The sequence below is a fragment of the Brachypodium distachyon genome, chromosome 5 (assembly GCF_000005505.3).
Source record: "Brachypodium distachyon strain Bd21 chromosome 5, Brachypodium_distachyon_v3.0, whole genome shotgun sequence".
NCBI lineage: Eukaryota > Viridiplantae > Streptophyta > Magnoliopsida > Poales > Poaceae > Brachypodium > Brachypodium distachyon.
The window spans coordinates 24349350-24365963 of NC_016135.3; the positions used below are offsets into that span (position 1 = coordinate 24349350).

Sequence of the window (16614 nt, forward strand, 5' to 3'; positions counted from 1 at the left end):
ACCTGATGGCACGCTTTCAACGCAATCCCATCGAGGCAGGGCGACCCGGTGAATAGGCGTAAGATTTTTTTTTTCTTTTTTCCTTTCGAGAGTAAAGAGGTACGGTGTAGTTTTTTTTTCGTTTTTTTTAGAATAGTGAAAAGGTCTAGGATGAGATCGATCAACCTTAGTTTTTTTAGAACATCAACCGGATTTTTTTTCTAAAATCACCTGGAACTTTATTCAAACTCGAAAACCATTACAGGTACAGTGTTTCGGATCATATACACAAGAAACCATCACTTTGACTAAGAATTACAATGAAATCTCTCGGAAACATATTTTTCATGGTCTCAATCTTTGCAACATCAAATAATCTCCAAGCTTTAGCAAAAGGACAACAATTAGATTGGAGCGGCAACATCCCTACTCGTACCCCTGCACGAACTTGACTACCTTCAAAGATTTCAAAACGCCCCTTCAGTCACCCATCTAAAAAGACGAGAAGTCATGGGCGTTGAACGCACATAGGTCGGGATGATCACCTTAAGGTCTAGGGTCGAGCCATAAGATCTTCACAAAAACGCAAGAGAATGACTCTAAAGGTACAAAAGATCAGACCAACAAAAACATCATGACACACTGACAAAAACTCATCAAATCCATATGAACGGATCTGCGAGGACACACACTCAAAATCCGCATGATCGGACACATGTGGTGAGTAAAACTCTCTAGCCCCGTGGCATTTCCTAATAAGGCATCGCCGAAGCAGAGAAAGAATCATAGTACCTTTATTCTTGATGGCATCACACCATCCGCTGTAGCGTTGCCGATGAAGATCACAAGACTCATAAAACTAAAAACTTCTCAAATCGTCTAGGAAGACTCGAGGTTCCCCTCACCTCGCAGCGTCAAGATGGTGATAGGAGGTGAGGGGAACCTGTGAATCCTGAAGATGCGCTACCTCAAAACCCTAGTTTTTTCTCCGTCTCACCGGCGGCGGCAACATACCGTATATCAATCGGATTTAAGCGGCAGCTGGTGTGTCATGTGTACGGCATAGGCATAAACTTGCAGCCCATTAGGTAGGGATGTTGTTTGATGCATATGACTCTAGAACGACGCTGGAACATTAAATTCCTGAAAATAAACTGTAACTTTATTCAAACTAGAGAACCATTACAAGTTCAATGATTATAGATCCTAGAAATTATAAGGTAACTACTATGATTAAGAACTACATGAAACCTCTTAAATACATTTTCTTTGTGGTATCATTTTTTGCAACATGAAACACCGTCATGACTTCAATATAAAGATTGCAATCAGATTGGAGAAGCAACGTAGTCACTCGTATCCCTGTACGAACTTGACTACCTTCAAAGGTTTCAAAAAGGTCCTTTAGTCACTCATCCAAGAAGATGAGAAGTCGTGAGCGTTGAACGTACTTGGACTGGGGATGATCTCCTAAAGATGCAGGTTGTCGAACCGCAAGATCTTCACAAGAACACTGGAGAAAGATTCCAAAATATAAAACCAACAAAATCACTATGACAAACTAACAAAAGCTCAACAGATACGCATAAACGGATCTGTGAGTACACAAACCCAAAATCTGTAAGATCGGGTAAAATGAATCTATGGTGACTAAAACTCTCTGGCTCCGCGGCAACGTCCGTTGAGGCACCCCCACAACAGAGGAAGAGCCAGAGTACCTTTATTTGAGACGACATCACAACCTTCGCCATCACGTTGCCCAACGAGAACCAAACAATTGAAATAAGCATACACTTCTGGATACTCTTACGAGGAATCGAGATTCCCCCACCTCGCAGCGCCAAGGCGGCGATGGAGGCGAGGGAACCGACAATCTTCAACGAATCTTCAATGGCGGCCCGTCGTTCAACATCGTCGCCAGCCTCCTCGGCTTCTTTGCCATCAAGTCGTGGATGCGGCTGCTGACGTGGTTATGACCATTCGGGTACTCATCTTTGGTATACCCACTACGACTTAGCATAAAGCCCACTCGGAGGCCTACTACGACTCCAGGAGTCCGGATGCCTAAACTTGCGACTCAAGATAAGGAAAATCAATTAGAGTATATCTTCGTGATGTACCCGACTTGAACTCTACCCGATACCTGGCCCCCTGCATATATAAAGGACCAGGAGGGTGACCCAAGGAGAACAACTCACAACTCTCTCCCCCGAGAGACACAATCCCTCGTAGAAGCCGCTTAGACGCACTCGCCAAATCCAATTTGCACACCATAGTCTCTACGGCAACCTTGTAATCTCTCTATCAATACTAGATCAGACAAGCAGGACGTAGGGGTATTACCTTCCAAGGGCCCCGAACCTGGGTAAAATTGTGTCCCCTGTGTCCTTGTTAGCCGATGGAATCGCTAACACACATGCATGTCGCTCTCCCTAAACACAAAGCCCCTCAACATGGGCATTGCCGAAGTGGAACTTCGTCATTGGCTCTGTCTGTTGGACTCGAAGCCACGGCCACATGGATTACAATAGAGAGATGTACTCTAATTGATTTTCCTTATCTTGAGTCGCAAGATTAGGCATCTGAACTCCTGGAGTCGTAGTAGGCCTCCGAGTGGGCTTCATGCTGGGCCGTAGCAGGTATACCAAAGATGAGGACCCGGTGGGTCACTCCCACGTCAGTGAGAACTTATGATCGTTGAACGCGCGATGGTCTGTTCACACCTCTTGCAAGACAGGCTGTCGAACTATTGAATCATAACCGAACCGATGAGGAAGATGATCAAAATCACGAAATTAAGAGCCGTGAGATCCACAAACTCTATGGAGTAGACCATGATAGCCACGCCGGAACGGGAATGGAGCCGAGAGACCATTAATCCAAGCGTTGTTGCATCCACCGTCAGGCGCCGCCATCAAGAACACACAAAACCTTACAAAGAAGATACTAAAACGATGTCAGATGTTGATCCATGGTTCCTCTCAGCTCCTGGTCGCAAACGGGATTTTTTTTTCTCAGACGGCTAGGGTTTCACGGCGAGGAAAAGATGCCAGTATAATTTTTCCTTTTCTTTGCTTTGCTCGGCAACCTTAGGATTTAGGGCCCATCTCGCTGCCGAGCGCCCCGACGGCCCAACCACGCAGCTTGTCTTCTCCTCGAGCGAGCGCCGCCACCGCTGCCGAGCGCCCCAGCCCCCTCGTTCCGTCGCTCGTCTTCCTCGTGCGAGCGCCTCCACCGCAGATATCTATCTCCCCTGCAATTCTCTCGTTCCCGACCGTTTCTCCTCCCATCACCCCACGAGCAGATTCCGACCGTTGCATCTCCTTAATCTTCCCCAATTCGTAACTGAGGCAAAAATCAAGGTAGCCCTACCGGGTCCTCCGCCCTTGCTCGGCCGTCAGGATGAGGGTGAAGGTGATATCGCGCTCGACAGACGAGTTCACGCGCGACCGTAGCCAGGACCTGCAGGTGAAGCCCACGTTATATTGGCTGTTTCTGTTGATTATATATACACCCAGTACGTTCGGTTGTAGAGAGGGATTCATCTGATTACATCCATGCGACTCATACCTTTAGTTCCATATATGTCTAGTTAAATTGAGGAGTTCAGTTTGCAAATTAAAATTAAAATGGTGTAGTTATTTTGAGGGGCGAAAATGACCTCCTTTGGCAATCAACATGATACGTACAGAGACGTCTCCAAGAGTTCAAACTGTTCCCTAGTTCAATTTCTGTTGCTGGAAAACTTCTTTGCATTTGCTCATATATCTTGACTGGGTACTGCGTTGAAAATATATATCTTTATTGTTTTAATATGCTAGCTGCACAAATTTGAAACACTCGTGATATGATGTCAAAGATGGTCTATATATACATCAGCAAGTTTATTGACCCTCACTGCCAGCTCTACCTTTGAGTCTTTGAAAGATTCCCTAGGCCTTAAGATTACCCTGTTTGCAACAAATGACAATATCGATTGCACTTGTTACTCCCAACAGAAAGTATTCCGCAATTATGATCCAGCACTTCGTAGTCAAGAGAAAGCTGTCGAGTACACTCGGGCCCTGAATGCTGCGAAGTTAGAGAAGGTATGTATCTTCTTCCATATCTGCATTTATGTTTTATTCTTTAGTGTATTATGGTATTAATTTTGCTGCCCGCCATGTTAGATATTCGCCAAGCCATTTATTGGAGCAATGGATGGGCACATTGATGCTGTCTCGTGCATGGCGAAAAATCCCAATAATTTGAAAGCTGTATTTTCTGGGTCCATGGATGGGGGTAATTATCATAATTCCTACTAGCTTTGGTGCTTTGGCATACTTGAGTTTTTTTATGCATTTTTTTGCCACCTCGACGAAATAGCTAGCTAAAATCGATGCAGTAAATTGTAACATTCGACCTTTTTGTTCTTCGGCTTTTTAATTTCAGCCTGGGGAATACTAACTTGGGATTCCGGCCTGAATACATTCATAGTTTGAAATAAATTAAAATATTATGTAGTTCTAGTGTTCTGCAGTTATTGAATATACATTTGTGCCTATGTTTCTGAAAGTACCGCATGACTGCATTTGCAAGTTAAATATGATTTGTTAGGTTTCAGAAGAGTGTGTGACCTAGTCATTGTATTTTATTTTAGAACCTTTTCTACTGTTTAAAGCACACGTTTCCCTTAATTTGTCCAAATCTTATATAGAAAATAGAACTGTCAATCATGCATTAGTTCATGTTTTGAACAAGATCGGCCAGAATTTGTAAATTGTAACTTATGTTTTGTTTGCAGATATTCGACTATGGGACATTGCTGCAAGGTACTACTGAAGCAGTAGCAACTATCTTATTGCCAGAGGATGACCTCTTTTATTCCATCCGAAACTCAAACCACCAATTCATTTATCTTTGCATATCCTTGTGCCTGAGAGAGCTGTTCATATTAGTTAACTATCACTTATGATGTAATTAATTATTATTACTCTTACAACAATGAAAACAGGAAGACAGTCTGCCAGTTCCCTGGACACCAGGGTGCTGTGAGAGGTTTGGCAACATCTACCGATGGTGATCTTCTGATATCCTGTGGCGTTGATTGCACGTAAGTTATATTGTAGATGTCTCTTTAGACACAGATTCAAGTCATTCAACTAAATTTGCCGGCATCTCTTCGGTCTTCGCACTGCATATGTTTTGTGAAAATGTGGCCCTGTAGCAAGAGGTGTTCTATAATGTTCAATGTGTTAATCCTCTGCAAACGGGTTTTGACAAATATATCTACTCTATCAGAGTGTACTACTAAGTGTAAAAATACAGAAGTGAATGGTGAAAACATGCCAGTTTTTCTGATCTTAATGTGCGCTAATCAATCTATTCGTTGCAGTGTTCGACTGTGGAAAGATCCTATGCGTAGGATGATGGACACTAGTGATGCTATTGGAGATGCTTCCCAGGTACATTGGATGGATGTATTGCATTATTTCGCTGATCTGTTATATGATATCAAATTCTTTTAACTTGAGAGCGTGTTTTACAGCCGTCAGCAGTCTACACCTGGAAGCATGCATTTTGGTAAGAGCATTATTGCATTGTCTTGACATCTTCCAGTTTTGTCTCATCTAATTTGCTGAAAGAACAATTTTTCTTCTGATAAATCTATAGGGGTGTTGACCACCAGTGGGATGGCAATATTTTTGCAACTGTAGGTGCTCAGGTTGATATATGGGATCATAATAGGTATAATATTGGATATTCTTTTTGTTGCACCTTCTTGTCTCTTTTTATTACCACCGCCAATGCTAATTTTATTGGTATAGGTCGGAGCCAATAAATAGCTTTGAATGGGGTAAAGATACACTTCTTTCTGTGCGGTTTAATCCTGGAGAACCTGATGTTTTAATTACATCAGCTAGGTAACTTTTCATATTCTGTCTCTAATTGCATTTTTCTTTCTCCTCCCTTAAAATCCAACATGTGTTCATTTTAATCATGGATACATCTTTTTGTTGCTGTGATCGGTGATCTTAGTGGCATTTGTCATTCTCTTTTGATTTTCGATTGTGAGTGTTGTAATCTGTTATTATGCTTCCTTCAAAACTTCTGATCCTATTAAAATACCAATCTTGCAGTGATCGGAGTTTAACACTTTATGACCTACGCATGTCATCCCCAGCTAGAAAGCTAATCATGAAGGTTTGTGAAATTCTCTTTTACTTATGTCTGTGAATGCTTCTAATACCTGTTTTTTTTTCAAAAGAAATACCTGGAACATTGTAACACTATTGACTGTGGTAGGCAGAAGACGTTCGCTTTGTTCTCATATACAGTTAAAAGGCACTTTGTGCTGTACATATAGCAGCATTTGTTCGCTGCGAACTAAACATAAAGTATAAGGGTCAAAGAGCAAGTTATGCTAATAAAGGCCCCTTTTCTGTATGAGAATGGTCTATGCTAGTTTCAGTTCACCAATGCATGATGCTTCATGCCAAAATTAAGTTAATGAGTAAAATTATGTTGAGACAGTTTGGACATTGTATTTGATCAAATCTGAGTTTATGAAGCACCCTGTGCACCGATAAGTTCTGGTGGGCTTGGAAAGGTCCCTTTCTCCATCTTTTTTTGGATGAAACTAGGATCTATAACATTAAGCCTACTTTACGAAACAAATTCCAAGTTTATGTATGGAAGAGATGGAGCTAGGGGTGAGCATAAAAACCAAGAAACAAAACCGGAAACGAATTAACCAAATTGTTGGTTAGGATGGTTTGGTTTTGAATTGGTAACTCGGTTAGCAGATGTAGAAAACCTAATTTGTTTCAGAAAATTCGGTTGCTTCTACGGGGTAGCCGAACAAAACTGAGTTCGAGAAAAAAAATGTGAGGAAGGCCAAGAATCTGGGCCTGAGCCCACCTTTCTGTTGAGGACCAGCATAGCACACAGGCTCCATCAATGTATGTACCTCCACATCAGCCCATGTACTTGAATCTTGTTTCCAACCTGAAAACCTAGACGCCCAGCACCTGCAGCGTGGTTAGTTCCCAAATTATACATCTATCGTGGTTAGTTGTCAACTACTCCCTCTGATCCATAATAAGTGTCTCAGATTTGGTGCAACTTTTGCACTAAGGCTCAGTTTGGCATTGCTGAACTGTGCTGTGCTGAACTTATTTTATAATCTGCTGTGGAAAAATGCACACGAAAGTAGGAAAAAGTTGGTTAGCCAAACATGAAAATAGTTAAATGCGGGTGAAAAGAACGGGATTATGATAATCCACCGCAATGCCAAACGGAGCCTAAATCTGAGACACTTATTATGGATCGGACGGAGTAGTATAATGTCACTCAAGTGTCAACTATATCTGTTCAGTTGAAAGTAGGGATGTAAAACGGCGCCGTTTAGTGCCTGCCAGGCCCGCATAGTGCATTTCTCAAGCTGTTTCGCTTGGCCCAGTCAGCTAGCTTCTACAGTCGTTTACACGGCGGCAAGCGGGCAATAAGCGGGCGCTGTTTACATCCCTAGTTGAAAGTTGCATCTTTTCAATAATCATGCTAACTTAGCTGCCTTTTAAGTTCTCTTATAATATTCGGAGGCATCTCGATAAACATTTACTGCTTTTAGCTCTTTCAGCAACCCGTAAACTATGGAGATACTAATTTGTTCTTTCTTTATGCAGACAAGGTGCAATTCAGTATGCTGGAACCCTAGGGAGCCCATGAACTTCACTGCTGTAAGATTTAGATATCATTTATTTTCGTTCTTGTTATACGCTTGAGCTATCACCCATGAACAATGCAGTTCTTGATTAAATACTTATCAAGCTTTTCTCTGTGAGAATCGTTTATGAATTTTGTTTAAAGTTGTGATGTTTAACACTTGAGAACTTCTGTCCTGATGCTTTTTGTTGCTAGGCAAATGAAGATACAAACTGTTACTCGTTCGATTCGAGAAAGCTTGAGGAAGCCAAGATTGTTCACAGGGGTCATGTTTCAGCTGTGTAAGTAGTAAAAATTTCAAAGGTCCCGATTTTTTGAAGTTGATATGTCTACAAAGTTCCCTTTGTAGAGAAAAAGTTCCCTTTGTAGAGAAAATGGGAAAAGTGTTATGTAGATTAAAATGTACATTGAAACATTTGATGTGAAAAAAAACAATTGTACATTGAAACATTGAGTGCATGTTCTAGCATATACTCCCTCCAATCCAAAATAAGTGTCTCAGTTTTGAACTAAGATTAGTTCAAGCCTATTTTAAAACAGCGACACTTATTTTGGATCGGAGGTCGTACCCCTTATCGATACCAAGAGCAAACGGAACTAAAACTGAACCCTTCAACGATACATCAGACAAAAATTTGAACTGAAACTAGGATTTTTTATACTTTCTTCCATGGGGATGGGTTTGCTAATTTCTCTTAGGTTATTGAACTCTCTGAGATGCACACTTCCTGCATTATGACTTGTAGAGTACAGCCGAAAGCTATCATCGATTCATTTCATGTAGCTGTACTATATAAAGCCCGTTGACGACTTGCAGAGTTCTTTCTTCTCTTTCTGAAGTTGTTCTTACATGAGTTGAGTTATTCTCAGGATGGATATTGATTACTCACCAACCGGTCGTGAATTTGTTACGGGTTCATATGATAGAACGGTGCGTGTGACCCTAAGATCCTACAATTAATTCACTTTATAACCATGTCTGGTGATTTTGATTGACAAAATTTGGTTGATGCTTTTGCAGGTGCGGATCTTCCAATATAATGGTGACCATAGCAGGGAGATATATCATACTAAGAGGATGCAGAGGTTTGTTTCCATATCCACAGTTGGCGTTATATCATTTTTGTGTGGTACAATGGATTAATCACCCTCAAAACCGTTTTGCTACCAGATATCAAATAGATCACTTTAGTGGCATGGCAACTTAGGTTATATAGTTTTAGGAAGTCGTTTCTTGTTAAATGTCAATGGGTTCAGCAGTAGTCTGTTCAATTCAATCAGTTTGAAGTTTGACGTTTTAAACATTTGAGTATGTTGTTCTTTGGCCTGGCTACTTACGAGTATCCAGTCTCTATTACCTGAGGCATGCCATTGAACTATGTTAGCTATCTTATTTACTTCAGACCCTATGTCTATCTTCTCCAATACCTTTTATGGAATTCAGCGTTCTACTGTCACATGTCAATGGGTTTCAGAGTAGTCTGTTCAATTCAACCAGTTTGAAGTTTTACGTTAAACAGTTGAGTATGTTGTTTTGTGGCTTTGTTACTTGCGAGTACATTCAGTCTCTATTACCTGAGGCATGGCCATTGAAGTTGAACTATGTTTCTGGGGAGAGTTATATAGCAACTCTGATGCATGTGCATATATTTTTCTTGGTTGTTGCCTGCAAAGCAGTTAGGTATCTTATTTACTTTAGACTCCATGTTTATCTTCACCGATACCTTTGTGGAATTCATGTTCTACTGTAACCAAATTTCCCCTTACCTTTTCAGGGTGTTCTGTGTGAAGTACACCTATGATGGAACCTATCTAGTTTCTGGCAGTGATGACACAAATCTTAGGCTGTGGAAATCTAAAGCTTCAGAACAACTTGGAGTTGTAAGTTCACTAACACCACACTAGTTTGCCAATTGCTGCTGTCTTGGTATGCATTGCCATGTGATTCAGCTCAACCTTTTGTGCAACCGGAAGCTAATTTTGGCAGGCACATGGTTTCTCATTGTCGATGCTCAATGAAGTAACATGATAACAACTGTCTTACTGACTTGGAGCTTGATTCCTTTTGATGTGGCAACATCATATTCCACCACCAAACACAGATGGTGCACTTAATTAAGAATGGTAGACAACCATTAGAAAACATGATCCATACATGGCTAGTACCAGAATGGAAGAACGGAAAATATAGAATCAGATGTATTGCATATTGGCTGTCTACAAGATAGCACAGTTTTGTGTTACATACATCATCATAGGCTCACGGTGCAGGCGTAAACTATTTTCAGTGTGCAGTCCAATGTGTAGATAATCCATGGTTTCGAGGAAGTTTTATCATATGTTAGCACAATGAAAGCGAATGTCAGGCAACTGGTGATTGTTCCAGATTTCCTGGTGAAGACTGGAAAATAGTATTATTAGGTCAACTGGCACTCATTGGTGGTGATGACGATTTGAATTAATTCAACTTATAATCACTCCTGCCTTGTTGAAAATAGCCCTGAACGATTGGAAGTGGTTTTAGCTGCCAGGGTGGGCGATCCTTACAGAAACATTTAAACCCTTAATATGTGCTCCTAGGCCCAAATGTCAATTGCAGAGGGTGTTTTTCCAACTTTGCAGTGTAAGGTTACCAGAATAATTTCATTAGGTAGTCTGAATCATGGTTTTAAAGGCAACTCATCCCCTTCACAACTTTTAAATGCCTAAGGTATGTGGCGAGGCGATTTCATAGAGAAATCATAACTAGTATAGCAGCAAATCAGACCAGTAAATATATATTTAATAATACACAAAGCAGAGTACTCCCTCTTCACAAAGAATGGCAGGCACGTATTTCAAGATTTTACTTTGACCAACAATTAGAGTAATGATTTGAGGATTATGTACTACAAACGTTTATATCATTGGATTCGTATTTCAAAAACTTTTCCAAAGATATAAAATTTGTAACATAAAATCTATATAATACTATTGAATATTGATCTAATCATTGGTCAAAGTTCGACCTCGAAAAACGTGGGCGCCATTCTTTGTGAAAAGGAGGGAGTATGACACTAGCAGCCAGCCACTAAACTAATCAATTCTGTAAACAATGAGCATGCCTCCAATCAAATACGCAAATCATGGCATTAGAAAGTGCAAAAGACCGTGCATAATGCATGCACACTTCAGAACATAGCAGAGCGGGGAGAAACAGAGGAGAAAGCATCCTCTAGTCTTCTATTACACTAAGATGTTGGAAGGGTGTATGATTAGCTAATTTGTTCTGCAGATTCTTCCAAGGGAACGCAAAAAACAAGAATACCTAGATGCTGTCAAGGAGCGGTATAAGCACCTTCCGGAAATCAAGCGGATTGTCAGGTAAGCTACTATTTCTTGTCATAGGGAGCTTCTACTTGATGGATCATCTCAGTCTTTGTTCACCTTTTTTGCATCTATCATTTTGCTGACGTTGTGGGGATATTGTGTCACTGCAGGCATAGGCACTTGCCTAAGCCGATCTATAAGGCAGCCAACATAAGGCGTACGATGATCGAAGCAGAAAGCCGCAAAGAAGAAAGAAGGCGAGCGCATAGCGCACCTGGAAGCAGGCCTGTGCAGCCGTTCAGGAAGAGAAGACTCATCAAAGAAGTTGAGTAGGGTGGATCTGACTATCGCGAGGCCAAACAAGGATATATTCCGGCACATTGTTTTGGTCAATTGCCAACCTCCACCCGATCATGGAGGCTGATATCTGACTTGAGATGTCCATGTTGCGCAAGGCAGGGTGAAATCGGAGATGTTTATGACGGTTGTAAGTGCTGGAGTTTTGCTTGCCCCTTTTATTTTTGTGTTGCATTATTTTGATATGTACAAACCTTACTGTCATGTACCAGATTATTTTTGGAAAGGAAAAACTTGCTAGTCTATGAACTGAGTCTAGCATGGCTTGGCGTGCCAGGACAGAGATGCATACAATCGTTATACGTCCACGGCCGCAAATCTTATATGCACGATGCCATGTGGTAGCTCAATTACCAAGCACGCCAGCAACTATGATGTACGAGCAAGATCTCGTTAAAGTGATACATGTCGGGTGTTGCCTAAACTTGATGGTGACATTTTCACTGCTCAGGGACAAAATTAGAGGAATCCGTGAAGTCGGATGTAGGACGTCGGCTGTAACTGAATCCATGATAGAAACAGAGTATCCTTGCTCTGCTGCTCCAATATCTGTGATCTCACAAAATTTGTCGGAAAAAATCCCTGATTATTTGTGCATACATATAGTTGCATATTTATCCTTATCTCTTGTAGTATCGATTATTGCAGATGTTTATCACACATTTCACTACTGCATCAAACTCTCCACCCAGCACAAGCATAGCAAAACATATAATTCCACAGTTTGCATTTTGCAAGGGCATTGCCGCAGGAGGATGCATACGCATGATGAAACCGCATATATTCATCAACTAATTATTCATCCTTGCATGTTATTCATTTACCAGTCCAGTAATACAGGGATAAATAATGTATATATGTCGTTCCAACCATCTCGACAATATACACGCAACTCCCAGGCAGGCACTAACTCCCTCCACTCAACTATACGTGCAAATCCCAGATCTAATTCCTCCGTTTGTAGGAGCTGTCGTTGAACACTTGCATCTAGACTGAGGAAATCCCCAGATATAATTCCTCCGTTTGCCGGAGCTCTTGTTGAACGCTTACATCTAGAATGAGATCTCACTGGGCGCGTGGAATGTCCGCCCTCGGCAGATCGCCTCCAGGTTTTCGCCGGCGTAGGAGCTCAGCGGAGAAACCTCCACGCCTGCAAGCAGAAGGGATCATGAGATTGATAGTTTCTGGGTACATGAAACAAGAGGGAATTTACCTGTCATATACAAGGGCACTGAATGCGTCAGGAAGCCGCCAGCAGCAACTACCCATCTGCTTTGGAGACGAAGCAGCATTAGTTTGGCGCTATCAGGGGTGTCATAAGTTGCACCGTTAGCGTTCTTCACCGGTGCAAATTCCTCTTCACGCGAAACCTGGATTTTCGGAGAGGCAACAGAGTGAGTTTCTCCTGCTCTTGACACAAAAAGGAAAGGAGAAGACAAAGATGGAACAGAAAATTGCTAGCTGGCTCAAAAACAGAACCTCGAAAAGTGTTGTGGATGGGGAGTAAGTGAAGGCGTCAAATATGAACTGTTCAAGCTTCAGGCCCATTGTGCACCCATGAATGGAAGGTATCTTCTTCTCGGCAAGATGGTAACTAGACACCAAGTTTCTAAATGTCAGGTGCTAGAACAGATCATGGTAATCATCTAATATTAACACCAAACGTGCAAAGTTTGGAGAGGGTGCAAGCATAACAAATTCATAATGCAAAGGATTCAAATTGGATGTGAACACTCACACACTGTCCTTTTCAAGGCTGTTTGCCACTTGATTCAGAAAGTCCAACGTGAACATATGCAAGCACACCTGAAAAGGGACAGATGTTGTGTATTTGTCATGCTTCCTAATGAGCAGATTGAGGGAAAGAGTAACAGTCTAAGGATAGAAACATACGTTGCTCCAACAATAACGAAGGCGTCCTGTTGATTGATTAATTTCCGTAGTCATAGCCGCATCCATTTCACTATACTCTACCACAGAAAGAGGTCCGCCACGACCCCGTTGAACAAACACTCCTACATTCTCTTGTGGATAAGCCTGTTCAGCATAAAATGGGCGGTCATCAAGTGCATAGCCTCAGTAGATGGTAATGCACCAACTGATGGAGCATGAGACGTCTGACTGTACCTTCCTAACAACCTTTGCAGCAGAAGATACACCTTTTTCTATGAAGTAGCCTAGGAATGTTGGATCTGCAACACGAACCTGGATGCAAGACATCGATTAGTGACTGATGAGGTGCAAAAATCAGATGGTATCTCAAAATGCATGTCCCTCACCAGTGCGTTATCAACTCCGTAGCAATCTACATATTTTACACCCCGTGCAGACATATCTTCAAGCAACTTCTTAGACTTCAGGGCTGTGAGATGTTACAGTGGTAAAAATTAAGCATCTGGAATGATCATGTCATAGTAATACTAATACAAGATTCATAACTGTTCCATATTTATGGGGGATTACCGGAATAAACTCCTCCATTGCCGTCAGGAGCCTTTGCTACCTGGTTTCAACAGATCATGTAAAAAGAATGCAGCATTTAGCATCTTGTATGCAATAACTTTGTAGGTATAAATATTGAATTAAAACCCTGTAATAAAATAAGATGCAAGATGGTACCTTGTATGGCGTCTCCATAATATATCTGCCATCAGCAGAAATGCATGGAAGGGTGCCTTGTTGGAAAAATGTCACCTGACAAGAAAATGTTCAGGCCTCACTATTAAAGGTAACTCTTACTAGTGAAATATTTAACGCAATAGAGGATTTTGTAGTTCTTACTTGTTCAGCCTCTAAGCCAAAATATTTACGGCTCTCGAAGAATTTGCGTGTGACATCATCAGTGAAGGGGCTGGTCATTATATACCAGTGGATTGGTAAAATGTTACCAGGAGCTACAATTAAGTTTAAAGTTCAGGATAAGTATGTGAAGTAAAGAAGAAATAAATAAACTAGAGGTTTGAGATTAAAAGACATTACTATCGCTAGATTGAGCAGCCAACTTTTGAACACACAAAATGCGTTCAGCTTGGAGTTGGAAAAGTGATTTTCCAGATGGAAGTCCAATATCTGAAGGTTAAAATGAGGGGTCAAAAACAAATAACGGTCCGTGTAAAAGCAGAACTGTACTTGGAATTATCAGCTAAGAGCAATTACACAGTAATAAGGATGAACAATGATACAACACTAGATATAGTAATAATAAATACTCGCTCCGTCCCAAATTAAGTGACGTGGATTTGTATAGATTCGTATACAAATCCACATCAGTTATTTTGGGACGGAGGAGTACATATTTTCTTGCCGTTCTGATTAAATGCCAATACATACAGCTGATGTACCAAAAGAAAATTCCGGTACTATGTACATTTCCATGTCTTAAAAAGAGGGAGCATAACACCACACATATGCAGTTACAAGAATTGAAGTGGAATCAACTTACTGAAACATCCCTTGGGATCGGAGCTTCCAAGCCGAGTTCCCTACGCACAACATGAGAATAAATCAGGTCATATAAGTGTAATGCTTCCCATTGAGCTATACAAAGAAGACCAATATCATACAATAAGATGTGGAGTTGTCTGCTTCATTAACTTGAAAGAAAGGAGTTTGCTTCATCAGATTACCTGACCACCAGCCAAAAGTACAATGGCCAGCTTCCCCTCTGAAATGGCTCTCAGCCCCCTCTTCCACCACCGTTCTTTGTCCTCTGGAGACCTCTCCTCCACCCTCGAGACACTGGATTCCGGCACGGGCTCGATCGCGGGCAGTAAAAAGCCTGTGCTTAGCAGGAAGACATACCACATTAACTAAGATACACTAGGCATGGCGTTCTTCAGTGGAATGATGCATATTTGTTCAGCTGGGAGAACAACCTTGTGATCCAAGGGAGCGTCGAATGATCCGATCAATCCTTGAAAGATCTAGACTCTGCAATATAGTGTGGAACAACATGTCCATCAGTTACTGTCAAAATGGTGTAAAGATAATGCTGCAAATTTCGCTTTTGATAAGGATCACAGGCGAGCTGAGGATCCAAAGGCTCCAACTGAATACGATAAACTGATGGTAATTTGACTGTTTTTTCCAAATCCTCATCTTGTCCACCAACCTTAGCAACACTTGCAACTCAAAATAAAACCAAATCAGCTCTCCGTGGAGAATTCCAGCTTACAACAAAATGAAGAAGCAGAATTCCAACTCAAAACGGAATTCGTTCTCATAATTCAGACGCAAGAAAGCTCGTGCTCGTCCTTAACAAACAGAACAAAATAATACTACTCGAAACAAAAACATTTGCCGACAGTACGAACGCGAGAGAAAAAGGAAACTCATATCCGGAACGGAAATCCCAAGGCCAAAACCAAATCCTTTTCCGGCCAACCGCGAAATGAAAGCGCATTGGGGCTGACCTCGATGTCCCGGACGAGGAGGTCCCGTTCCTCGGGCAAGAGCTCGTCCCAGAGCGCGAACGCGCCCTCCTGCCCGTAGTCCTTCATCCTCTCCAGCAGCGCCTGCGGCGGCGCCGCCCCCCACCTACCCACAGGCCCCACCGGCGACGCCGAACCCACCAGCATCTCCTTCATCCTCTCCCTCTTCAACCGCAAACACAACAAGAAGAATTGGAAGAGAAGCAGCGGCGGCAGCAGAGCAGCTGCAAGAAGAGAGGGGACGAGAGATCCGTGATTGGGTAATGATGCTCAGTGGCTGGCAGTGGCAGAGAGAGCCAGCTCGGATCGTTCTCTTCCTCTGGTGGTCTGGTCTGGTCGCCGGAGTGTGGGCCGCCCGCGGGTTATATACCATGGGCGCGTGCGTGATGCCTGTGCTGTGTGCGGCGCGGCATCCGGGGCAGGGCAGGTGTCTCTTTCTCCCTGGATTCTTGATTGGAGCTGGTAGCCTTGGCGTAGATACAAACGGACGCCATGCCATGGCACGCCAACGCACACCATTTGGTTGTTACTGCTTGCTTACTGTCGATCTCCATGTCACAATTTTTGTCTCTCATCATCTCATGGCTATTTTGAAAGAAGAAGATTATTGTTCCTGTTTTTGATTCGATGGACCTATTTATCTTGTCAGAAAAGGCATGATATGGTTATCCTATATTTCTTCAGTTTTATGTGCCTCCAAAGTATATGAACAGATGAAAGCTGAAGTTTTTCCAGTAATAGTGGCAACATTGTTGGACACAAATACATGAACAAGTGCATGCAGTGTCCTTTCCCAGTCCTATCCAAAGCCGCGTGTTCCATTTCGGCAGCACGT

At 42.1% G+C, this 16614-nt stretch overlaps 2 protein-coding genes across 2 annotated transcripts; one reads left to right on the forward strand and one right to left on the reverse strand.

Moving 5' to 3' along the window:
- The first annotated feature begins 3079 nt into the window (after positions 1–3079).
- Positions 3080–11594, forward strand: LOC100837448 (DDB1- and CUL4-associated factor 13). Its single transcript, XM_010242111.3, has 17 exons — positions 3080–3447; positions 3978–4067; positions 4149–4260; positions 4763–4790; positions 4973–5071; positions 5354–5423; positions 5507–5541; positions 5632–5706; positions 5787–5882; positions 6099–6162; positions 7644–7697; positions 7879–7964; positions 8554–8614; positions 8705–8769; positions 9459–9564; positions 10958–11046; positions 11163–11594. The coding sequence occupies exons 1-17, from the start codon at positions 3382–3384 to the stop codon at positions 11323–11325; spliced, it is 1359 nt and encodes a 452-aa protein (XP_010240413.1). The 5' UTR covers positions 3080–3381; the 3' UTR covers positions 11326–11594.
- A 521-nt stretch (positions 11595–12115) lies between these two features.
- On the reverse strand, positions 12116–16142 carry LOC100837749 (UDP-N-acetylglucosamine diphosphorylase 2). The gene is made up of 15 exons (XM_003580491.4): positions 15762–16142; positions 15225–15279; positions 14976–15127; positions 14792–14831; positions 14329–14418; positions 14131–14243; positions 13969–14043; positions 13813–13852; positions 13629–13711; positions 13477–13554; positions 13243–13386; positions 13088–13155; positions 12829–12943; positions 12563–12719; positions 12116–12499 (listed from the first exon to the last, which is right to left on the reverse strand). The coding sequence occupies exons 1-15, from the start codon at positions 15933–15935 to the stop codon at positions 12402–12404; spliced, it is 1482 nt and encodes a 493-aa protein (XP_003580539.1). The 5' UTR covers positions 15936–16142; the 3' UTR covers positions 12116–12401.
- Between the last annotated feature and the right edge of the window lie 472 nt (positions 16143–16614).

Coding starts and splice junctions, on each gene's coding strand:
- LOC100837448 (XM_010242111.3), top strand. CDS start 3,382: ATGAGGGTGAAGGTGATATCGCGCTCGACAGACGAGTTCACGCGCGAC. Junction 3,448..3,977: donor ACCGTAGCCAGGACCTGCAG/GTGAAGCCCACG, acceptor TACTCCCAACAG/AAAGTATTCCGCAATTATGA. Junction 5,424..5,506: donor CTATTGGAGATGCTTCCCAG/GTACATTGGATG, acceptor CGTGTTTTACAG/CCGTCAGCAGTCTACACCTG.
- LOC100837749 (XM_003580491.4), bottom strand. CDS start 15,935: ATGAAGGAGATGCTGGTGGGTTCGGCGTCGCCGGTGGGGCCTGTGGGT. Junction 15,128..15,224: donor ACGCTCCCTTGGATCACAAG/GTTGTTCTCCCA, acceptor TGCTAAGCACAG/GCTTTTTACTGCCCGCGATC. Junction 13,387..13,476: donor CTGCAAAGGTTGTTAGGAAG/GTACAGTCAGAC, acceptor TATGCTGAACAG/GCTTATCCACAAGAGAATGT.